This window comes from Rutilus rutilus, assembly GCF_951802725.1.
Source record: "Rutilus rutilus genome assembly, chromosome: 8".
NCBI classification, from domain to species: domain Eukaryota; kingdom Metazoa; phylum Chordata; class Actinopteri; order Cypriniformes; family Leuciscidae; genus Rutilus; species Rutilus rutilus.
The window spans coordinates 28,877,667-28,903,412 of record NC_140222.1 but is presented as its reverse complement, the minus strand read 5'-3'; the positions used below and the strand labels follow the sequence as shown (position 1 = coordinate 28,903,412).

General features: G+C 38.7%; 1 protein-coding gene across 1 annotated transcript in view; it reads left to right on the top strand.

The window, feature by feature from the left end:
• ssbp4 (single stranded DNA binding protein 4) overlaps window positions 1-25,746 on the top strand; it is a 68,746-nt gene that overhangs the window by 2,424 nt on the left and 40,576 nt on the right. Inside the window, exons 2-4 of the mRNA XM_084416786.1 lie at window positions 7,366-7,438; window positions 12,043-12,104; window positions 19,797-19,881. Of these exons, the coding sequence (XP_084272912.1) occupies window positions 7,366-7,438; window positions 12,043-12,104; window positions 19,797-19,881 (220 nt within the window). The remainder of the gene's footprint in view (window positions 1-7,365; window positions 7,439-12,042; window positions 12,105-19,796; window positions 19,882-25,746) is intronic.

The window sequence follows — 25,746 nt, the reverse complement described above, 5'->3', positions numbered from 1 at the left end:
GTGCGTGCGTGTTTGGGAAGTATTTTCTAAAAGAGCGCTCGGTCCGCTTTCATCAGAATAATCGAGATGGATTGCCTCATGAAAGTTTATCAACATTTTTTATTTAGCGCTATTGCTTTAATGAATTTTTCTGTCAATCTTTGGTTATGAATGAAGGATCAGCCCAAGTTGTGTCGCAAAGTACAAGGATGTGGAACCAGGCCACGCCAACAATATTATGACAGCACTTTTCATGATGTCAATGGAACAATCAGGCCACTTGTGATAGGTTTGCGAACCATTTATGCGCTAAAATCGAGTTTTCAGTTTGCCTATAGGTTGCATCTAAGCTAACATGTTGTCTTGTGACCTGCCCTCAGTATAGTCAGAATGATTTATTGGTATCTGCAGATTGTATATTTAGTTGTACATGTTCATTAAACATTACATTACCCTTTGCCATCATCATTTATCTTTAAAAACAATAATTTAATACCAATGCCAATCTCAAAATGATTCAAAATGAAATCATTGTTTAGTTAGTGTTCATTTTGTTAACGAAAACTGACGAAATTAGTTTTTTCTCCATGACTAAGACAAGTAGATGACGAGACGACACCAAGGTCATTAAACGATTACTGTGATTATATTAACATGCTATGTCCTTGACGAAAAAAGACTAGACTAAAATGACCCAAATCTCTTTATTTTTGGCGAAAAAAGGAGACAAAATATTACAGACTGCTGTACAAGCCTCTACTACAAGCTTTCATGTTTGCGGTTGCCAGATGTCATAAACTTAAAGCTGATTCTTGAACATGGGAAATCTCGTAGTCAAACTTGACTTTAGAGTAAACAAACATGGCGGACGAAGGGCAGGAAGAAATGGTGATAGTAGTGTTTGGACTGCTTTTTACAGAAAAAAGATGATGATGTCGTGTTATGCTTCCGTCAGCTTGCTTTCTGATTGGGTATCGTTTTGTTCCACATGACAGACTACAAGAGTGCGTTTGTCCTCGGGGGTTCCCCTCACGGATCAGGATTTCTGATCGTAAATATTCAACACGTTGGATATTTATGATTTGAGATCGGTGCTCCGACGTTCTTCCGAGCAGAATTAACGCGCATCACACCACGGGAAAATCTGATTAGATAATCTGTAGAACCATCAGAACATCTAGGATTGTCAGAAGGGGAGAATTTGGCCCAAAAACAGGCCGATTATCTTGTAGTGTGTGGGTGTATTAAAAGGGATACAATTTACTTTGCAATCTGGCAACCATGCACACTGATGATCTGAAAACACTGACAAACCAATAAACTGGGATATATTCTTCTTAAATAAGTGTCTGTTTTCTGTCACGAGCCACTTGCGATGTTCGCTGCGACTAAATCTGCGATCAAACCTCCTCAGTGATGAAATGTAATAAATCCAAACATTATTCCCGACTATATTGTTTGCGATTGTGATCGCTGAATAAATGCACTTAATGAATTAATAAATGTCTGTTACAATAAGAAGGCTTTTATGCTTGTCATTTGGAATTATTGGAATTACTATTAGGAATTTCACTGTTTTCATTTTTGTTAAAACTGTTAATTTATAGGATAAATGGCTTATAATGAATCAGGAGACTGAGGTAAAATAAACTGTGTATGGGTTGACATTCTCTTGATTTCTGCTTATAAATGAAAGTGCAATAATTCTGATGAAATGTAAAAATAAATTTCTCAAATGACAACAATCATTGCAATTATAATTTTTAGCAAAATAATCATGATTATCAATTTAATCGTCAATAACCAATAAATTAATGATCAGTTTATTATCGGAATCTCATGCATATGCCAACAGGGATGAGTTGTTTGACATGCACAAAAAAAAAAAGTGGTGTGGAAACAATTTCCACTTTGAAATTTCTAAGTTTCAGAATTAATAACAAATAGACAGGAAGTAACACATTAAATTAAACATGAAATATTGAAGTAGAAAAATTTTTTCTAGTAAAACATAGTCTGATAATCTTTGTTTTTATTCTCAAAAAACTACACCTGCTTTTCTCAAATTTGGATTCTGAAACAAAACTTGAGAACCCCTGGTGCATGATATCCCTTAACTTCACTTAAAAACTTTCTAGCTCTCCACATGCTCTTCACCTTCACTCCACACCCTGCAACTGAATGATTGAAATGGAGACAGCAAAGTTAATTTGTTAACTGTCTGCGCTTAAGCTAGCTAAACTTGGCTCTGCCTCTTTTATGTATAAACGGAGTCTTGACTGGGAGCCTCGGGCGAGATGTCAAGATGTGTTCTCAGGTTAAGTCAGGAGAGCTCATCATAATGAGACCGGACACACAGCGAGCCGCCACGCCTGAATGGCAGAGCAAAAGCAGAACCTTGTCAGATATTCCTGTCCATCATCGCCGTATCGGCATCCGTGCAGACGTCCGTACGCCGCTGTCAAGGTCTAAATTATCCCTGCTGCGCGCCTCTCAGAAGCAGGCGTGTGAAAACGATAGCTTTCGACCGGTCTTATGGAGTCATTAATCTAAATATTAAGTCAATAGGTCCGCCTTCCTATTGCACCCCGAGCTGTTGTATTGCATGAGGATTAGTCGAACGCACACTGAGCATCTCAGCCTGTTGATCCTCCACCTGCGGTCTCGCTATTAGTCGAAAAATAACGATATGTTCCTCTGACAGTATGACCAAAAGCGCTCCCTAAAGCCCACTGTAGATGAAGTCCTTCACAATAATGCCTCAGGCCAAGAGCAGGAACTCATCTTCAACCTGCAGAAGATCCTCAGATTATCTAGAGTTTACAATGAAAATTTTATCCAGCCACTTGTGGGAATCTCTGTTTGATCCATCTCAACGCCAGCTGGGTTCAATTGAGCAGACTTGTGCTGTCCGGTACATGACTCTGACTAAAGGTCCAGTGGGATGTCTGAACGACGACTAGTTGACTAGTTTTAACCAGTGTTGTGTTGTAAGGTTACGTCTACATTAAAGGGATAGTATCAACCTTTACTCACCGATGTTCCAAAAGAAGTTGGTAACCAGACAGTTAACGACACCCATTGACTTCCTTAGTATATTTCTTTTAGTATTTTTTTCTTACTATTGAAGTCAACGGCGCCTACTGTCAACTTTCTGGTTACCAACATTCTTTAAAAAATTTGGCTATTTTGTGTTCAACAGAAGAGAGAAACTCATACAGGTTTGGAACAACTTGAATGTGAGTAAGTAATAGAAGCATTTTCATTTTTGGGTGAACTATCCTTTTAATCCGGATACATTCGAAAATGGCGTTTTTTCGTTTCAAAACACTTTCTGTCCATACTAGTATTTACAAGTTTCTATTCCACACCAAATTGTCGGAAAACGCTAAAATCAGCTTAATGCGATGCGTAAAATGTAATAAAAGTTCACTGAAATAAGACAGAGAGACCAGTTATAATAAAGTTGTCTAGCTGTTCTTCTGGCTTGATCATTTTAGCTAACTATACATAATTTACACTTAATGTTGTGTCCACTCAGTCACTGTTCCATGTCTGGTCTAAAACGCAATTGCCCTCATGTTTTGCCGCAGGACAATTGGACAAAAGGTCATCTTTGCAGGAATGTAATTGTTCAAAAAAACATTTATCTTGAGCAATTCTGTGAAAGTCAATAGCACATACACTGAAAAAAGTGATCAGTTCACAACTTAATTTTAAGGCAACAGGTTTCCTCACTTTTTTTAAGTAAATAAACCATGCATAATTGAAAAAAATAAGTTATGTGGAATTGTCAAGGTCACATAACTTAATTTTTTCAATTACGCATACGTTTATTTGCTTAAAGCTACAATATGTAATTTTTTTTCGTCGCTAACCTCTTACAATAACAAAGGCGTAGGTTGATGACGCAGTGAGTAAGCGGAATCATGGAACTTGTCGTCATGCCGATGGATCTAATAATGTTTACGGATGAGTGAATACATTCATGTTTATGACTGTGGTATGAAGCAGGACGCGATTGCTAATAAGAGACAGATATCAGCGCCACACTCGAGTCCCGCAGATATAAAGGAATAAGGACATTTCATTCTACCGAACTACCCGCAAGTGCTGTACAGGTCAGTTTATTTGACAAGTTAAAATTGTGAGGTAACGCAGCGCTGTTTCACTTGGTCTAACGTTACACTATCACACTAAACTGCATTTGAGTGTGTTGAAAGTTATAATGTTATGCTATGTGTTAGTTTGTTGGCTGTATGAGACTAGCAGTAAGCTAGATCAACATTAGAATAACATGTTGATCATATTTTAACATTTCATCATGTTGAGCTATATAACATTGATTGGTTTTATGTACATTTGCTAACCTGTCTAGTACATGCAAGAGCGGCGTCCCTGTCAAGTAGTGACTCGTGAAGCTGTCAAGTCGAAGTTTGTCGCGGGCGTGGAGCTCTCGGCATCTCGAAAACGCCACGCCGATGTTGATCCTCGTTTTATTTCTCCTTTTGTCTCAAAGTCTGCTTACCATGGTCCATAATGTTTGAACGAAACAACAACAGCGTGAGCTAGACGTAACACAGTTTTCCACGTCTGTCGCCATGGTTACTATGGTAGTACAAGCGGAAACCAGGGGTAACGCGAATATTACGTCAATGACAGGCGACAAGGGACGTACACTATTTAAAATTGTGAATTTCTCTGTATTTACAAATTCTTGGAAACATTTAGGATAATGTAAGCACACAATTAAAAGAAATATATAACACTGTGCAAGTGTTTTTTTGGATATTTTGAGACAAAATTCTTACATATTGTACCTTTTAATAATTTTAAGGCAACAGGTTTCCTCACTTTTTTCAAAATTAAGTCAACATATCACTTTTACAGTGTAGCAGGCACATACCGGTATAATAACCATATATCTATCGGTACAATATGCGATTATGCGTCACGACTAGACAATCACCATCATTTTCAAATACCTGTTTTTACACTTACAAAAATGGCATTTTCAGATGTATCCACTTGGGAAAGTGTCTTCAAAAAGCTGTTTTCACAGGACAAAAATGGCCTCTCCGTGTGGATGGAAGTCCAACCATTTTTAGCCTAACATGTTTGTCTAAATGTTAAAGTAGGCACTGTTGTCAAAAATCTCAAAACTAATGAAGATGGATGAAAAAATGTAGATGAACAAATCAAGTTGTGGAAGTCCATCTTTTTGGGAATGACATTAAAGTGTGGAGATTAATGCTCTTCTCAGGTCAGTGTGTCAGTCAGTTGATGGACGTGGGCGTTCGTGAACTCGTCACATCACACTGCTGGAAGAACCTGCGCAGATGTGCTGGGTTTTTTTTTTGGGGGGGGGGGGGAGAAAATTAAGTGTGACACGAGTTCCGTGAAATGAATTTCCATTTTTCTAAATGTTAAAAATGAATGTAATTAAATTAGAAGGAAAACTCTGAAATCTTTTCCTCGCATTGCACAAAAGTACAACTTTGTTGACAGCTGTATATATACTTGAGGGTAGCTCCTAAAATGAGTACGTCTGATGAAACACCAAGAAATAATTCAGACGTTTGAGGGGAAAATGAGTCCTTGGTATTTGATCCTTGAAGCTGTTCTTCAGGAGATACTCTTTAAATAGTAATGGGGAGTGTATTTTGTGGACAGATAATGCATTTTTATTAGGCCTGTAAATTTTTACAATTTCAAATCACGTTAGTTACATGTTACATTGAATTAATCATATATATATTAATATTTGCTAAAAAAAAAGAAGATAATTCAACATTTCATTACATTTAGATTTGTTTAATGGCTCTCAAAAACAGTTGAATTGCTCTGATGCTTGTACTTGTATTTATTTATGGGTCAGAGTAATTGCTTGATTTTAATGTTTTAATGTAATTAATAAATAATTTAATTTTCTAAATTACTGCATTTAATCTTAATTGAAAACCCTTATTATAATTTGTTTAATGAAGGCTTTTTTTATTTAAGGAGCTCATGCTCTGTTGTTTACTTTAATAATTTCTTGGAAAACTTGAAGCAATTTGTTTTATTCTGAAATATAATTGAAGGCTACATTTGTATTATTTTTGTTCATATGCATGTTCATATTTACAGTTTTAAATTAATAATATGCCAATTAAACTTGCATCTTACATCATACTTGTATCACTGTTCAAAAGTTTTGGGTATCATTTTTTTTGTGTTCTTGAAAGAAGTCTCTTATGCTTACCAAGGCTGCATTTATTTTATAAAATACAGCAAAACAGTATTGTGAATTTACATTTCATCTATTTTAATTTATTCATTTATTCCTGTGATCAAAGCTGAATTGTTTGCATCATTACCCTTCAGTGTCACATGATCCTTCAGAAATAATTCTTATATGCTTATTTGCTGCTCAGGAAACAGTTATTATTGTTATATTATTATAATATTTTTGTGGAAATTGATACATTTTCTTCAGGATTCTTTGAATAACATTCTTTGTAACATTTATTTATGTCTTGACTATCACTTTTGATCACTTTAATGCCTTGCTTTAAGAGTCCTTGCTCCATAAAAGTATTAATTTCTTAAAAAAAAAAAATCTTACTGACCCCAAACTTTTTAATAGCAACGCTGTGATACTTTTTTTGTTGTTGTTGCTGTGGTATCAATTGGTATAAAGAATTATGAAATTTCACGTGTCTTGTCATTGACTTGTTCACACTTAAAGGTATAGCGGAGGATTTTCTTTTTCCGGGTGGATCATTAAGACTATTGGTCCTCCTAAGTGTCAATCATTCTGGTGACATGTTTATGTAAGGCCGTCGTACGTGCTCGTGCACACGATTCACACGATGGCGTGCGCTCAAAACACAGGTTGGGTGATGCCTCAGTCGCAAAGTTTCTACTTGACAGGTAAAGTTTGGCATGCTATTTGGAGAAATCCATTTAAAATCACTGCTAGTAAAAGTTAATGTAAGCTATGATTAGCTGGTGCATGCTCTCTCGTGCACACGTTTAATAGGCGTTCCCTCTCGGGAGCAGGTGTTGCGCATGTGCATTTTTTTAAAAAGTGGAGAGGGCGGTTCTTTTGTAAAATTCGGGAAAATCCTCCGCTATACCTTTTAAGTGTCTCAAATCTCAGATTTCAAACAATTTTCACCAGTCTGCATTTCCAAGAATGTTTTGCGACTGAGCACCTGTGAGGTTTCGACATGCACCGAAGTGAATTTGCTGTAATGTGTTTGCTTGTCCATCTAGAATGGGAAACCCAGTGGAACAGCATTTTTCTAACTTGGTTTGGGACCAACCCAAAATTTGACGATTTAAGGAAAACCCTCAAGTCTCCTGAGATTTACAATGCCTATTTCCTCTTTTGTCTTGCAGGTTAGCTTTATATGTGTATGAGTACTTGCTGCATGTTGGCGCACAGAAATCGGCACAGACCTTCCTGTCAGAGGTAAGTGGTATCGCACAATCATCTTGTTATCGCGTAGTCTAGAAATATGAATACAATTCAAGGTGGATTTGAGGCCAGAAATGAATACGGTCTTATTGATGAATTGATCAATTAATCAATCAATACCAATTGCTTTGTTTCAGCAACTGTGAACTGTTAGCTTTAGAACTGTTCTTTTTGGTGAAATATAGAGATATTTACAGCTGTTTGATCTGTATAAACATCATAGTTTCTTATTAAAACGCAACTTCTTATTTAGTAGGATTGTTTTCTCCAAAGCGACCTCCATTTATCTGCTAAAACATTAAAGGGAAGTGTCGTTGCTATGATATTACGTAACGTCACTAGCGATTGTGTTTCTGAACATCAGTTTGAGCGCCACTGAGGGGGTGCGATTAGAGCATTAACATTCGTGCGGCAACTGCTGGCATAGTAAAGTGGGTTGTAGGTATGGTTTTTATGGAGCGGTGGAGCTTCTGCTGTAGATGATGTCAATGCCGTTCTTAGTATATGAACATCATATGGAGCTTGAGTACACTACATGTCTGGAGTGGAGGTGATGCCACCACTTCTGTTCAGAACCGCTCTTAAACACGACTGCATGTTAAAAGTCTGATTTAATGTTGGCCTCTGTGGGAACAGGTGCAATTGGTTTGTAATACACTCTCGATTTGCTGTAATGCTCTCTTTTAAGGCCAATCAAAGACTTTTATTGGTTTGACTCATTTCTTTAATAATTGATATGGGCTTTGATAGCCTATTCTTTAATTGAATCAAGAAGGCAGTTTGTGTGGAACTTAATTTATTAGCATTTTTCAAGATTTTGCTGACCTGCGGTCTTGAAATGTGTCACACAGTGTGTTTTATTGTGCTTTATACTGGAAGGCATTTATAGTTGTTGGAGGCAGGTGATGTCTGTTCAGCTTTTCAATTGGTAATTTGAATAAATATGGAAGCTGTTTTTGACAAGATATGTTTTTTCAGTTATAAAGATGTGTAAATGTTAATTGTTTGACATTATAAGACATTAACACTCTTCTTTAGTGCTTCAGGACCTTTACAGATTGTGAACTTTTCAAATGTTATCATCTATCTTATTGCATTCGCCCGCGGCCCTCTGGCACCTGCTGCGTTTGTTTGTGTGGGTATCATTAAGTGCCCTTTTAAAAGCTCCTAGTGTTTTTAAATGTTTCGCTCAGAAAAAGTTTGACAAAGATGAAGCACTGTGCCAAATTCTGGCCTTGTGCATTTAAGAACCTCCTGGGACTTTGGTCAGACTGGTGAGGTGTTGTCTCTGAATTTTAGCCCAGCATTGTAGGGTTGCATGATACACAGATATTTAAACACCACAGTGCGATATCATGATTTTACACATTTCAATTCCTGGACAACTCAATATTCATTCAATAATATAAAATTTTCATTCAGATGAGATGTTAGATAAAACTTTTTCCCTCTTTTTATCGTGAAATTTTATAAGATTGATCAAAAGTTATCAAAAAAAGGCAAAAATCGAAGAAAGTTTTGTTATTTATTGTTTTTAGCTGCAATTCTTGTACGTTTTGTTGAAATGAAAAGTAATATATGTGAGCATGATGTTTTTAATATATTCCACTTTGTGCATTATCCTAACGAATTGTCAAACCCTAAAGAAGTCGACCGATTGATCGGTTTTGCCGATAACCGTTTGCTGGGACAATCAGTTATCGGCAAAAATCCATACCGATTAGCTAATCGTTAAAATATCACGATCTCGATTCAAACACCCAGGCGATTTCATTCCTAAATGACAACAATTCGAAACATTCAGATCTGCATTGGAGCTGACGCTGATCCAGAAAGAGTAGAATTCATGTGTCTTTTCAACCTCACTGTATCATTATTTCTTTCAGATTATCATAGGAGTACTGGGATAAAAGTTTATAGTTCGGATATAAACACTGATGTCTCCGGTAGCGATAAAAATAGAGCAAATCACCTTTTGAATTTAACTTGGCTCTTCAAATAACGATTGTATCGATTACATTGTTATGCCACTTGGTGGCGACAAGTGACTGTTAAAAAGTGCATTTGTCATTGAATCAATCAAGAGATTCGTTCAAAAATGCAAATTCATCCAATAATGAAACAAGTGAAATCTTGAAGCGAATCATTGAATCATTCATTCAAACCGATAAAAAATGTTTTAATTAAACATTTTAAATAGACTGCAGGATTTTATGACATGTTATTTTGTTTAGTTGTCCGTTCAGAATCGTGATCTCTGTTTGAAACAAAATAATCGTGATTCTTAATTCATCCAGAATCGTGCAGCTCTAGAACTGAACTGAACTCCCCGGGTTGCGTCCATTTCTGAATCGGCTGAGAAGTGTCCGCTGTCATTACGCCAAATGAGAGCGCCCCCTAGAGGTGAAATTAAAAACTATCACTGACACCCTGTGGAGTTTGTTTTGACGCTTTAGATTCGGATTTAAAACAGACAATGACACTGTATGTATACAGTACGCTACTGTACGTGGTTTCATATCATTATAAAGTAATTCATTTGTTGACTAGATGCTGTATTAGTAGAGAAAGAACAGCAGTATGTTTGCCGTCGAGGCTGAGGGGATGCTAACATTAGCAGTACCTCAAGCGGATCTATTTTCATTTGTTTATACCCAGCTGGTCGCTTTTATTCATTTGTTTTGCCGCGAAGTTGCATATTTAAAAGGTAGTGACATGAGAAAGAAAAGTGATGCAACCGCCATAAGCATATAAACAAATCAGAAATGCTTCCGGTTTCAGTTTTTTTTTTAATCGTCACTGTAATACATGTTGTTATTTTGATTAGATAATCAAGTGTTCTAAAATAGAAGCAAATAAAGCGGGAGAGTATACAATATACATGTTACTCATTTCAATGCCATGGCGTTTGTGTATATATTCAAAGATAATTATAACTTTGTATTTATATGAAATTGAGTCAATTTATAACATTAACAATGAACAATACTTTTATTGATCTTAGTTAATTTCAACATTTACTAATACATTTTTACATTTTGAGAACATTAGGTAATGCACTATGAACTAACATGAATAATCAAGGTATAATTAATATATTATTATTTATTTATATTTAAAAAGTACAGTACATTTTCATGGTTCAGTACTGTTTTTTGATTTTTGTAATAAAGTTCAGCACTATTTCATGTGTTATGTTTTCATGTTCAGTATCCATTTTAAAAACTATCGGTTGATTATAATCAAAACTAGTTTTGATATTTATCTTTGATAATTAACTATCGGTTATCGGGTCCATCCTTGTTATTGTTATTGGTAAAATCGGTCGACCTCTACTCAGATATAGTTTTATTTTTTCCTTTTAAAGGAATGGACTGCAAAAAAGTATTGATAATTATTGAATCTATTGACAGTCATAGCTTAATTGCATTAGTTGCCTAAGGCTGTTTATTTGTTGCCTCAAGTCTAGTCTGGCATAGTCTTAGAAAGGCTAATTCTACTGTACTGCTAAATTAAACTGTACTCTGTAAATAAATATTAAAGAGTCAACAAGTAAACAGATGGCTGTGTTTACCAACGCTTCAGTGTTTTTGTAACGGCGGTAGGGCGTCAACATGCGTGCTGTCGAAAGTCGTCATTACCGCCGTTGCTATTCAATTAGGCGAACGCTCGTCAGATCTCGAGACCTTAGTGCAGGCACACTCGTACACCACAGGGGAGGTCTTTCGGCCCGGGCAGGTACACAGCAGGAGGACGCACCTGTGCATTGAAGCTTAATGAGGGAGCAGTCACCTGCTTGTTCCCTTTGCCACCTCACAATTACTGCTGAAACTCCCTCTACTTACACCTTGGACCTCAAGGGGCTACACAACTCTGCACAGATCAGCACAAACACACACACACACACTTTAAAACATTGTTAATCAGTCCCTTACATCAGGGAAACGCAGAATAATGCACATCAGCTTTTTGGGTGCATAGTTATAGACAGGGCATGTTCTGAAATCAATACGTCTGTTTGGAAAAGTAGCATCCGTTACAGTGGTAGGCTGAGTAGATGTAATCTTTAAAGATAGAGTGAATGTGATGAGCGAATACTTTAAATGGTGTCTGTGTTATGGGGACATATATTGGAAATATTATACATTAGGGTTGAATGTTTCAGTTTCGTCTGTAATTTATATTTTGAAGTTGCATAGTAAAACCTTTTAAAGCACCAATGCTACAACCATACACATTCGGACAGGGATTTTGGCCATTGCATTGTTTTTGAGCATCTATTTAAGCTAGAAAACATTTTAATATTATGAGGTATCCATATATCGCTTATAATGTGTTGGTCAGTGTGACCCTAAACCAGTGTGACCTGATTAGAGGACTTATTTAGGAGGGAATAACTGGTTTTGTATGGTTTTTTTGTACATCCTAGACTGGAACCAGCTTGCCATTGGTCTGCTGAACCAAAATTACTAGATGTTTAATTTGTTTTGTTATTATAATGGAGCTTTTTAACTGTAGTTCATGCTTTCTGAACCTGCTCTATTCATACTTGACCTCTTTTTCTCTGTCTCTCTCTCTCTCTGTTTCTACCTTTTTAGATCCGATGGGAGAAGAATATCACATTAGGAGAGCCTCCTGGATTCCTGCACTCATGGTGGTGGTATGTATCGATCTTGTAACTCAAAACCCCTAACATTCTCTGACGGTATGCCCATGCTAGCCATTAGCAGCAGTAGAGGAGCCTTAATGAACGACAGTCCATTATTCTTGGAAGTGGTTGTCTCCTTATTACATATATATTTGTATGTTGCCATACAGCATTAGGCCTGTTTTAGGCCTGCGCAGCGTACCTGTATTTGACGTGCCGTAAACTCTGTGAAGGCGCTGTGTTTCTCACACACACACAAACGCAAAGAGAGAGTGAGAGTCTTACATGCCACACAGAATCGACGCGCTACATGTAAACGATATTCTTTGTTGTATTTTCCTGTCAAAATAACAGAGTTCATTTGGAATTATTCAGCTTTTAAGAACAAGCAGAAGATATGCCGGATTCTCTGGTAGTGGGCAGAACTAACTAATCTCATTGGCTGGCGCTCACCTATTAACGTCCCTGTTTTGATTTCAGCAAATCAGTTCGAGCGAACGCTGACAACGTGATTAACATTAATGAACCCAGTAACTCCTCAATCCTTAGTGCGTTGTATATTGTTATTATTATTATTATTATTGGTATATATTTTATATATATATAAAATGGTATATCAGTCTGGTGAGTAACCAAAATAATTTACTAGCCAATGGCAATTCTATTGCCTAGGTGTGTGTAGAGGGTTGTCTGTGAGTGATTGCTGTGGATGGATTTGAAGATCTCAACAGAGGATGACTGTTGGCTGATATAAAGACATGTTCTTGCATTCCTCTTTGTTGGCTTCCACTCTGTGAACCTTAGCCAGGGTAGAGGCCATATTTGATTTGAATTTATTACACAAATTAAAATGAGGCTGTGAGGGCTAAATGTACAGTCCATTCAATAAGGTCTTATATCCAAAACCCTGTTGAAGAGACCAGCATTGTGCCTACAAGGCTTCTTAGCTTGCTTAACCAGCAAGCCTCTTTTGGTCAACCAATTATTTTTTTTTTGCTAGTGAAAAACATTCCTAAGCTAGTGGACTAGCTAGTTACCAAGAAGCTGCCCAGTTAGGATTAGCTTGGAAATTCATGTTGATCTGAGATGGTATTTTCAACAGGGAACCATTGTTTCCTATAGTTTTTATGTCCACTGGTAACTTTTCGGAAAGACTCATTTTCAATGTTTTGTCTGACGAACTATCGAGCCCAAGGTACGCAACAGTAGAACCTATTGAACAGTATGTACATCTATCCATAACAGCCTTATTTTATTGGAACCAAATTAAATATGGCATCCATCTTAACTTGGGTCCATTGGAGACTCTAATGTTGGTCTGGAATTCACGTTATGTTCTAAGCTTACTCAAAAATAAGATCAGTGCATGGATATCAGGTTCACACAGAGCAGTGTGTTCATTTATCACACTCAACTTATTCTCCATCTTGGATTACTGGCTCCCCTCTGTGAGATTATTGGGAGTCTAGTGGGTTTTGGAGGGTCCCTGTATGCTGTTGACACTATTGGAGGGGGTGTCTGTCTGGAGCTATAGCACGTAGAGGAGGGGGGTCGTATCGGGGTTTTAGGGACTCGGAGGGGCCATGGAGTACCGCCCTCTTCACCAACCCCCCTCCCCCAAACAAAAGGGCCAGATGGTAAGGGAAAGCCAACCCCTCCCCCCTGTGCGTACCCCCACCAACCTTTGTCTGGAGGCCTGTCCTTTGTTTGCGGAAGAACCCTCAAACGGATTAACTCCTTGCATTCCAGTCTTCTTTGTGTTAAACAGCCAAATCTCCTTCTCCGCTACCCCCTTTTGCATTTTCTTCCCTTCTGTCTAAGACAGTTTCCTGTTGTAAGGGGGTTTGAATGGTAGCACCAGGCTCTGGGGTGGGGCAGAAGGGGGTGGAGGCAAAGTTTGGTGAGAGGGGCAGTCATCCACATCTGTTGTAAGGCGAGCAAGGGGTTGGGGGTGGTGGTTTTAGTTGGGGTGCAGGTGTGGATTGCAAAAAAAGGTCGACCGTTTGTGATTAATCTTGTGCATAGATTTGTTTAATCGATTTCTGGTAAGAAAGGAGAAAGTCGAGCCATAGAAATGTTACATGGATTTACTTTCAGATGGCCTATGGCTGAATGGTAGAGATGACTGAAAAGCCACAAAGAAGTGTTTACCTTCAATGCACTTTAATTTAAACGCAACTGTTTAAAACTGGAAAAAAAACAGAAAGAAAGGGTGTTGTGGTTGTGTATGCCCTAAAGTTGACATTAAAGCATGTAGAACACAAAATGTCCTATTTTTATTTTTTAACACTTTTCTTCACTGACATGACGCAATCTAAAAAGACTTAATGCAAATGAAAAGGCAGCTGATTTACATGTTAGACTGATAAACTCTTAGGTCAGGTCATGTTGTACAACACTGCATTGATGCTAAGAACGTTTCTGTGCACTACATCTGATGGATAGCGGCATGTGTTTAAAGTCAAGACAAAATCAAAACTGACCCTGAATGAATTCATGTTTCTGGTGAATAATTATTCAATTAAATAGTGAATAATTAAGCGGTGTATGTTATTCCAAGAATAAGTCAAATAGCTAATAAGTTAAAGCGGGGCTCAGTAACTTCGGGATTTCTTCGCTGTATTCTCGCTTTTTGCTCGCAGGTTTCTCTCTAGAGCTCCCCCCACAGCTTCGGAAAAGATATTTGACAACACTGTTGTAAAAACTCGTTGGCGATTCTCAGACACCAGAGGCTAGTAGATCAACGACATCAAAGCAGATGGGACATTCTTTAAAACGTCTTCTTCATTCGGGTTCGAACAGCGTGAGGGAGCGCAATAATGACGGCATTTTAGCAGATTTATTTTGGCCGTAAAGCAATTGTTTACATCGCGAGACCTGATATCACGCGAGGCCGCCGCCCCCCCCAAAGTTGCAAGTGCGTATTTTCCGCTCACGGGCACCAGGGGGGTGCGAAACGACCACCATTCAACCCGAAATAAGTAATATAACCATTCCAATGACTCCGAAGCTGTTCAGTTAAGGTAAAAAAAGTTACTTAGTTCACCTTTAAATAGCTATTTAGTTATTGTTTTAGAAAACTCTGTTGTTTGATATGTTAAAGGACAAGTTCGGTATTTTACACTTAAAGCCCTGTTTACAGATCGTTTCTGGTGAAATAGAACGGTTAAGATAAAATTTGGACACATGCTGCTGTCCCGAGAATTTTAGGTTTCTTTCGCTTTCCCCAAAACCTCTTGAATGGTTGTCTAGGTGCACTGGAAAAATCCTTCCTAAAACGCATTAAACTTTCGTTTACAAAGACGTGAAACTCACCGAGTGGTCAGGGGTGTTCACTGATATGCTCACACAAAAATCGCTGCAAAAGATGCTTTCCAACAGGTTTTATCGTAGTTTTTGTCCAACTCCATTGACTTGTATTTGATGTGCTGTGAGGTACGGTATTACTCCGCCGCCACCAACTGGACGGGAGTGTCTATTATTCAAGCTCTCAACGGAAGAATGTACGGGTGTGAGGCGTTTGGAAAAATAGGTCCACAGTTTTACAACGAATGGTAAAACACCTGTTGGAAAGCATCTTTTGCAGCGATTTTTGTGTGAGCATATCAGTGAACACCCCTGACCACTCGGTGAGTTTCACGTCTTTGTAAACGAAAGTTTAATGCGTTTTAGGAAGGACTGTTCCAGTGCACCTATGCACCCATTCTGGAGGTTTTGGGGAAAGCGAAAGAAACCTAAAATTCTCGGGCCAGCAGCATGTGTCCAAATTTTAATCTTAACCGTTCTATTTCACCAGAAACGATCTGTAAACAGGGCTTTTAGTGTAAAATACCGAACTTGTCCTTTAACTCCCACGCCATCTAATCACTTCCTACATTTTTGTTTCTTGCTGAATATCCAGTTTTACTCGAATACGCCACACTGAAGTATTGGAAGTACGTGGAATTTTTTTTTTTGAGAGAGAGAGAGAGAGAGAGAGAGAGAGAGATTTTGATGTGTATTTTGTTTTATATTATCTAAAGGAACAAAATGTTGGAGAGATGGTATGGCGGGAAATCTACATGTACAGACCTGTTGCATTGTGGCACTTATATGCGGGCAAGTTTGAATCCTTCGTTTTGGGTCATTTCCCTATCCCATCTCCCCTTTTTATAGTTAGTATAGTATAATGGTGATTTATAATTTAGAAAATTCCTGTTTTGTATTTGTTTTATTTATTTTCTTTATATATAAATTACATTTAGTATTTTTTGTTTGTTTCAGGTATAGTATTATTTTTCACATAACAAGATTATGGATAATTTCACACCTGTTATAGCACACTAACTTTTAGATCTGTCACACTTCCTCATGTCTTTAAAGCCACTGAGGTGTGTCATGTGTCATCACACCGGCTATTTAAAGACAAACTTTCCAACATTTCCTGTGCGTTAATGCAAAGTACACAAGCATTAAGCAAGTCGTCTTGCTGAAATCAAGGTAATCGAACATACTTTTTTTAGAAAACGCTTTTCAGTAACAAAGTGTAACTGGCGTCTTATTTCATTTCCCCTGCACCCTGATTGGATTTGAGATGGTCCTGCTGTCTCCCTCCAGCAGCTTTCCGACAAAGCTGCAATCTCTTTAACGGCGGCTGATAGATATGATAATGCCGCCCGGCTTTATTGTGAACTGACTGAAGGGCACAGAACAGGCATGACGTTCCCCTGTCAAAGTGCCTTTCTTGCTTTTTCTTTTCCCTTCCTTTCACCTGTTATATTTGTTTCCTGGTTTATGGCTTCTATAGGATGTGTGAGGTGTTAATGTATAGTGCCTCCCACTGAGCACTCATTTACTCGCTTATCTATGGATCTTGTATGGCATCATGCCGTTTTTTGTGTCTCAGCTTTTTTTTTCAAAAAGGAGTAGTATGACTGTGTAATTTTTGAAGAACATCCCAGAGTGAAAGAGAGATGGGGCTATCAAGCTCAAAAATGACAAAAAGCAGCATAAACGTGGTCCACAGAATGCTATATAGATTTTTTTTTTAAAGCTTTGTGTGAGGATCAGACTGAAATTTACTCAACGAAAATCCTGACATCTGCCTTACCTGTATTTGATGCATCACATGAGGTCATGACAGAACTCTGATTTCTTGAATCAGTTGTTCTTTTGACTTTAATCTTTTCATTGAATCACTTCATCTAATTGATTCAGTCTTAATGATTCATTTGGCATTTCGTCTTCACGAATCTATCATACCTTTATTTAGTCCCCATTCATTGTAATTTCATGGAAAAGGGTGAACAGTGCAGTCTGATCCATGGAAGACAAAGTCACATGACTTAATTTTTGGCTGACCTTTTCCTTTTAAGAAGCCTAAGCTCAATCTGCATATGAATCTAAACAATTTTTACTGCAGTTCCTCTACTTTTGCAGTCTGATGAGCTTGAACGTTGTTTAACCTTGCTCTCTTCTTCCACCCATAAACAGTGAGTGATTTATGAAAGCTGTCATAAGCTATCCTTTGCGTTATGGACACGAACACAAATCCGTCAAATGGTTTCCCCTCCACGGCAAGATATATGAAATGGCTGGAAACTGATTAGCCCCATTGACCTGTCGCTGTGCCGTGAACGGCCTATTTTGTCCTTTTTGCAATCTGTCACATCAAACGTAAGCTTTTTCCCCACATTCAGAACAGAAGTTTAATTTTGTTACATCAGCAGAAATAACGCACAGCGGTAAAAGTGCTGCCTCAGAAGATGGAACAACTTGCGTTCGTTTTCTTAAGCCCTGCTTCAGCAGCTTTTATGAAGCGTCCATTAAATCAATATCTAAAGAGTGAGAGCGGTTTAATGCCGACCTGTTTAACAGGTACTTATTTTCAATGAAGTAATTAAGGGACCATTTGGAGTGCAACCTGCTCCCCCTAGCAGCCCTTAAGGACTGTATTTCCTTAATTAACAAATATCAAGCCTAATTGATTAGCCACTTGCAGGTCGCACCTCATAAAGTGGGAAGCTATCCAGGGGGTTATGATTGCAGTGACCCAGCTTTGATAGAAGCTGTCAAGTTCTACTGAGTGTGATACTGAAGAAAATCATTTTTCTGTTATTCCTCGGAAGTGCCTTTTTACACAGACAGTGTACTGGAAACCATTTCACACGTTTCTAAAACAAAAAATTGACTGGCAAGGATTCGCTTAACGTCTGCTCCGCGCCTCTGCCAATCAAAACTGTTTTGATGCAAGTAATCGATGCAAGGAACTTAGATGGAGACAATCAGTCAGGTGGAGCAGAGAAGGTCTCCGTGAAGAAACGGCAAAATTACTGACCTTTTCAGGGCTTCAAGTCCAGCTTAGTTTCATTTGTAAACAGGCTGCGGTTTTGCCTTCGTTAACTTTGCGAAGTATTAAACTGCTAGCACATGTTAGCAGTAGCACCCGATTACTATTGTCACTCAAAATACTGAATGCAAAAGGACGTCATTATTAGAGATGCACCGATCGAGCGGCCAGGGACCGGAATCGGACGATTTTCCTCATGATCGGCCCAGAACGGTGACTCTTTTGTTGGCAATAACGTCAGCTGCTCGTTCTCGCTCTCTTCTCTCCGATGGCGAAGTGACACACTCCCGCCTCCTCTCACTCATTCGTATTTCTTACCTGAATATACTGTATACCCACCTGAAAACCGTAAAGCCATTTATTTCATATCTCTCGTCATTCTATTCCATTTATTTGTGCTGTTGTTTGAAATTAGCTTTTTTACTTGTTTAAAAAAAAAATGAAAATAACATTTTGCAATTGAAGAAAAGTAGATTTTTGTTTGTATATGCTGTCAATTATAGTTCTTTGAAAGAAAATCTGTATCGGCAGGTCACACTTACAGAAAAATCTGCCAAGAAAATTGCAATGGGTGCATCTCTAGTCATTATTATATATTAGTCATCGTAATAATGAAATAACATATTGTCATAATGTAGTTCTTGTACTAATTTTGACATTTAAGGCAATTTAAAAAAATGTTTTTATTATATTTGAATGAAATATATATATTTTTTGTCCTTCTAAGATGAAAAAGATAGAAAAATAGCACAAAAAAAAAGTACACTATACAAGGAAGAGAAGGAGAGGTGTCGGGGGAAAAAAGGAAAAGGGAAGTGTAGGTGTAGTTCAAGAGGGAACCTTTATTTTGCATGGCCCCAGCATAAGCATTTAGACCTTTTTTATGTGATGGCCGTACAGAAAATAGGGTTATCCGTGGTTTAAAAATTTGTTGTGGGTGTATGGGATGGCCTGGATGAGTGTTCGATTTCCCAGCCTGAAATTGTGTCCCAGTCTGGCCCTGCAGTGCTTTAAAAGAAAAGCTCATAATGGCGAAAAGGAACTGAATTAAATTGCTTTGCATGTTAAAATAAACCCTTAAGGTTTATAAATGACAACTGCAATGTGGTGTTTATATTTGTGAGTAGGTCAGATGCATCACAGTTGAGCTCAAGCATTTTGTTAAAAAACTTGTTTTTGGTAAAGATTAGGATAATTGGAAAAATTAGAACAACTGGGCCTAAAACAAACCATGCCATTCAGTACCATTTTCACATGGCCTTGATGTTGTAAAGTGTACCACAGCCTGTTGGTGTTTAGTTCGGCAGCTGTTTCGTTCTGTGAAGTTCACCCATTTATTTGATACTCAGCTTTGTTTATTCTGCCTTATTTTGCAGTGTATTCTGGGATCTGTACTGCGCAGCTCCAGATCGACGGGAGACATGTGAACATTCCAGTGAGGCCAAGGCTTTCCACGACTATGTGAGTTCCTTTTTTATCCACTGTGGGGTTGGGATAAACCTGAAGTTTACCGCTTGTAAACAGTTAGCAGTGCTGTTCATCTTAAGCTTTGATTCGTTATTACATTTGATATTTCTGATTCAATTTCTATTTGCCCTTACAACATATGGCCACACAGGTTCTGACTTTTTAAAGCATGACTTAAATGGACTTTTTTTTGGAAATATTTGATCACTGAAAATGTTGTAATATCTACAAATATTCGGTGTACGTGTGGTTGCTTCATTGTCGGTGTACTAACTAGGATACACCTTTGTCCAGTTCCTCCTGGTTCTAATTAAGTTCTGCCACAGTAACCCAGATGCTTAAAGGAATGGTTCACCCCAAAATAAAAATTCAGTCCTCACTTACGGCTCGGCGTTTCAAACCTGTATGTCATTTCAGTCAATACAGTGAAAGTCAGTGGGGTCCAATTCCGTTTGGACCACAATGTCAAAATGTCTTCTTTTGTGTTCTGCAGAAGAAAGTAAGTCTTACAGGTTTGGAACAACAAGAAGGCGAGGGATAGAGTTTTGATTTTTGGGTAAACTGTCCCTTTAAAGCTGTGGGATTTGGAGTTGGCTGGGCTGTCATGGGTCACTCTTGAAGGTCTGCAGACTGACCCTTTTGACCCCTTGATCTGTAGAAGACCTTTAAGTTAGTAATGGAGAACTGGAGTAGCATGTGTGGACAACCCCTGAGCTCCACCAAAAAGGGTAGTTCTTTGTTGATGCAGCTTTCCAACTGCAAATGACTATGTTAATGTGACCACAAACACTGACCCTTGCTCAACCCTTGAAGTGTTAGCGCCTGTATCTTGCCGAGTATACAGGGACCTCTTTCCCACTCTGCATGTTTTCTTTGGCAGAAATTTAGCATCAAATATAAATTGTGCAAATATCTTTTACCCGCCACATTAGCAGTTTTAAAACCTTGTGAATACACTCCAGAGGAGGATAATATGTCAAAGATTATATGAAAGTAAGTATGATTTACTGCTAACTGCTAGCACCAGAGTTTCACCTGGGCCAAATCTCGGGACTTGAGTCACAAAAGGGATTATGCGTCTATTCTTGCTTCAGACATTTAATTTGCTGGACTTACTAGCAGAGAACAGTTACAAGTCCGTGTCATCTGCCTGCTGAAGTTTCAACCAATTGGAATATGTACGTGTGTGTACGGCCTCTATAAGATTAATTACATGGTTAATTAAACGCCATGCTTAATTAAGTCTGACGTGTGTTCAATTAATCTATACGCCTAATCATTTCTAACACCCAATGGACACCTGGGATTGTCGAAATGAGTGTTCTGATGACCCCCTCCTCCACATGACTGACCACCCGTGTTCGAACTTGATGTGGCTATTGTGAAACAGGCTGTCTGCTCAGATTGACTGTTTGAAATGCTCGGTGGCCTTTTCTAAGTAAACTCTGGCTCAGGCTCCAAGCTTTGCTACTGGACCTCGGGGACTCGAGACTCGAAGCTCAGATGTCCCGCCCCCGAGTTCTAGTCTGAGGATTAATGACCGGTTTCCCCTGACCTTTAACCCTCGGCAAAGTTCAGGAGGTCAGAGCGTATCCGGCCTGTGTTGTCCCGTTTCGAAAGTTAACCCAAATCTTTTCATCAGGCTATTAATCTCCATTTGGGTTCAGAATGTTGCGTCCAGCAGACCAATTTTAGGTTTGGAGTTTTTATTAATTGGGCTAGGATGAAGTGAACACATCAAGTTCTTTTCTCAAGGGTTACTCAGCACCGTTGATCTTCCTGAGCGATTTCCCTTGGCCGTCAACTCTCGAGCCACTGGCTGGCCGCTTCTTAGAAGACCTGAGGCTATTTTCTGTCTATTTTTGAGACTTTTGTAGACACCAGGCTGATGTTGTGTGAAGAGTCTTACGGTTGAGGTCGTGACAAGTTTTGGTGGTGATGGGAGTGGTGGAGATCGAGGACGAGGACGATGCGGCGGCGTTAGTCCCATGGGTTGCTCCAGACCTGTCTCTGTCTGATTAACTTCAGCTCTGGGATCCCTATGGACTGGCCGCCCCATCAAGCCTGCTATCTCAGGCAAGGCTGATAACTGTGCCCATTCCCTAGCGTGTCAGTGGATCAGGGGCAGAAAAACAAGCAGGTTCCCATGAGTCAAATCCTCCTCACTGTCAGCGCTGCAGCTATATTGGCTTCTCCAAGTCAGGGTTTCAGTAGTGACTAGGTTTTTGCAGTCATAAAATTAAACCTTTTTTTTTTTTTTTACTTTCTGTTGGTGGAATTTGGGGAGGCTGAGAGTCTTCCTTCTTTTTGTCTTCCCTGTCTGTGACCAGTGATGGAGGTTGTGTGAGTAAGTCCTCCAGTTGGGCGGAAAGATAATGGGATATAACATGCAAATCTTGAGATCTGTGGAATCTGGTTCATAACTAATCCGAGGATTGCTATAGGATTGTGACTCTGGCTGAGCTCCCAGAAGCAGAAAGCCAGTTCCCCAAAACCAGGCCCTAACCCTAGTGCCACCAAGAAACTCTCAATACCACATTTTTACCATCCAACCCCCTCCCCCTTTTTAAACAGGCAGGGTCATCTGGAAGTACTTCAGTGTACTTATAGACAAGCTATTGATTGCTACTCCCAGTTATAGATCTGAAATCATAATTTAGTCCAACATTATGGTCTTTTACTTAATAGAAACAAAGTAAAAGAGAAAGCAGGGTATAGTGGTATGCAAGGTTTGTTATGTACCTGCTTGCTGCACACTTCCTAAAACTCCCACAGAAGCCTGTCTCCTGTCAGAGCCTTTGGCTAAACCTCTGTATTTAGTTACACAAGCAGAAAGATTTGCATATTTGTCATGTAATTTTGCATGTGGAGTTGCTTGTAAACTGATGATTTCAAAACAATATTGTTCTGATGAGTGATTTAAAAGATTGTATCGCTTATTTTCAGGATCTTTTTACAGTTCAAGCTGTGGCTTAATAGTTAGTGCATGTACTGTGACAGATGAGAGCGTGCCTTTTGTATCGGTTTCATCTGGATGGTAACCTTGGTTCTGCAAAAAGTCAGGAACTCTACCTCAAGTATTTCACAGAACAAGCCTTACCTTTTATTTGAGAAGGTTTTTACATAAATGTATCTGTATCGGTGGATATTGAATGCGTGTTTGCTGGCATTAGATATTTTTTTTAATTGTGCATGTTATTACATTTAAAATTTTTACATTTATATTACTTCTGTCTTAATATTATGTTCACTTAAAGTTATTATTTTAAATTATGATAATTGAATAACACTGATAAATGTAATCTTTGCCAACATTTTTCCTACTGTACAATTGAATGACAAATTAACTATTCAAAAACAGTCCATATATATTTCCAAAATAGACAGATACTAATAAATAATGGTACTAATATATTGTGCATCCCTAGCAAGAGCATGCCTTATGTAAATTCCCCTTAGCAATGGGTCAGGTAAACCCAAAACTCAAAAGGCCTCCTTGAATAGATCATGTTGCAAGCAGGGTCGGGGTTGAGTGCCATAGGAACGGAGCGAGGCTGGTGGCGCAAGCGCTGATGAGGGTCACCTGCGTGCCACACCGGTCTCGAGTCTTACAGAGGAGCTCCGGAAGTATAAAAGGAGGAGTGACGACAGTGCAAGACAAGAGAGGACCAGGCCTGGATTTTATGTTTTTGAATTAAGTTTATATGTGGCAGTCGTCCGTTAAGGACTAATTAGTAGTTCAGGCAACCCGCTGACTAGTCCATTTTGAAAATACATAGTTTTGGACATCCCTAATGTCACCCACTTTCTACATCAAGTGTCACACTCTGGAACATGGCTTTCCCCATCACATCCCATCCCATCATGTACTGACAGAAACATTGTCAGTACATTATGTAGGCCCTTTTCTTGACCCTCTGTTACACCATTTAAATTGGAACATTACTAACACCAATTTCAGCCGTCACATATGCCTACACGGCAGACATGAGCGTACCTCAATGACACACTTACGAGATGGCAAACTTGGAGAGGATGGAAGGGCGACAGACGAACATGTTTTTCAATGCTGCATCTTTTGGCAGCATTTTGCATCATTGAAAAGATGAGTGGAGGAACAGGTGGTTTATAATATCCGAGCGTTGCAAAAGTGTATTGTGAATAAGCATTGGTCATTGTCTTCGTCTTTGTTTCATGAGCTTCCAGGTGGTCCTGATGACTAATGCGTGACTGTGATTTTGAATGTGAGCTACGTGCTGCTTTTCTCTTCTCAATCTGAGCTGTTCTCACTGCATCATCTGCCCCAGCATTCACCTGTCTTTTTTTTTTCTCCTTTCGTATGCTCAGTTTCTGCCATTTTCATTTGAAATCTCTCAATGTTTGTCTCTCATTTTCTTTCTCTCAATGAGATTAACCAGCTTTTCGGAAGATGACATACAGGAATAAACCTTAAAGCACCGATCAGTGACTCAAAGGATTTGCTGTTGTTCACCTTCATCTTCCTCTCTGTAGATTTCCCGGCTGAAAAACACCTGGAGAAAAGAATATGCTGTGTTTTGGATGCAAGTCCCCAGAATGAGATGCTAGCATGCTAGTTTCCCCTCCAAGCTTCTCAACTAGCTTCTTAACAAAACTAGCTTCTTAACAAGACTTGCTTGGTCATGGTTTCCGTGGTTATGCTGTTTCACCAAATATGTTCAAATGTCTTTTGACACCCCTTTTCTGTCCTCAAAATCAAGCTTTTGACTTTCCTGAGCATGTTGTGTTGAAACTAGAGTGTGAAATGGTGCTCCAGGCTGTTTGTTTTGTCTAGCCATAAGAGACGTCAAGAGTTGATTTGACCCTTTTCACGTTTCAGAGCATCTGGATGTAGAGAGCAGGTGTGTCCGAGAATGATTTATTTTGAACTTCTACCACGTCTTGCTAGAAATGCCTGAGCGCAAGCGTAAGTGTCTTGTATCATCCTGAAGTGACCTGTACGTAATCCCTCTTATACCACGGTTACTTGTTTGTAAGCCAAGTCTGTCAAGACTAGTAAGCCAGTCAAGACTGCAGTGATTAGTACTGCATTCTTATTGTCCCTTGGCTTGTTGATACTGTTTTGTGTTTTTTTTTCTTCTTTCTGTGTGTTGAAGCAATCATCGCAGTACAGTACATGCATTTTCTTGTAAGTTGCACTGGTAAGGTAGCGTTTGCCAAGAAAATAAATGGAATTTAAATGTCATCTGTCTGGAGGAGGTGTGACCTGAACTCCGTCTGAATTCCCACAATTGCAAGTCTACCTCCCTAGTGCTGTTTTCATCTAAACTCTGCTGTTACTTTGAAGATGGCCGGCCAACCCAGAATTAGGTTCTGAGACATTCTCTTCCCACGGAAAATGTAATAAATTTCAGGCATTAAATTAACACTGGTGACTCTCCACAGGTCGCCGATATTGTTGCTGCTTCACCACTGTTTGTGCAATTTGGCTTTTTGGTTAATTTTACGTCACTGTTACGTTTTAAAAAATGTTTATCAATTCAGTGGAAAGCACTATTAATAAATCGCATAGTGTCAGGTTTTGGCTTACAATCAATAAAAATGATCACTACTGGCATAAATTACGGTTTGAAGATTGTCAATCCACCTTTTCGCCATCTCTGCCATTCGTGTGCGATTGTCGCATTTTCCCATTTAGTGCCAGTCGCATGGAGTGTTATTCATTGAACTGCTTATTCGCTAATATAATAGAGGTGACGGAGTGCTGAGTTTTGCCGTTCATTTAATACCTACCCTACCTTAAAATAACATTAAAACCTACCTTGTATTTCTAACAGGCAAAATGCTGTAAAAAGTCAATGTACCTTTTGTAAAAGTGGG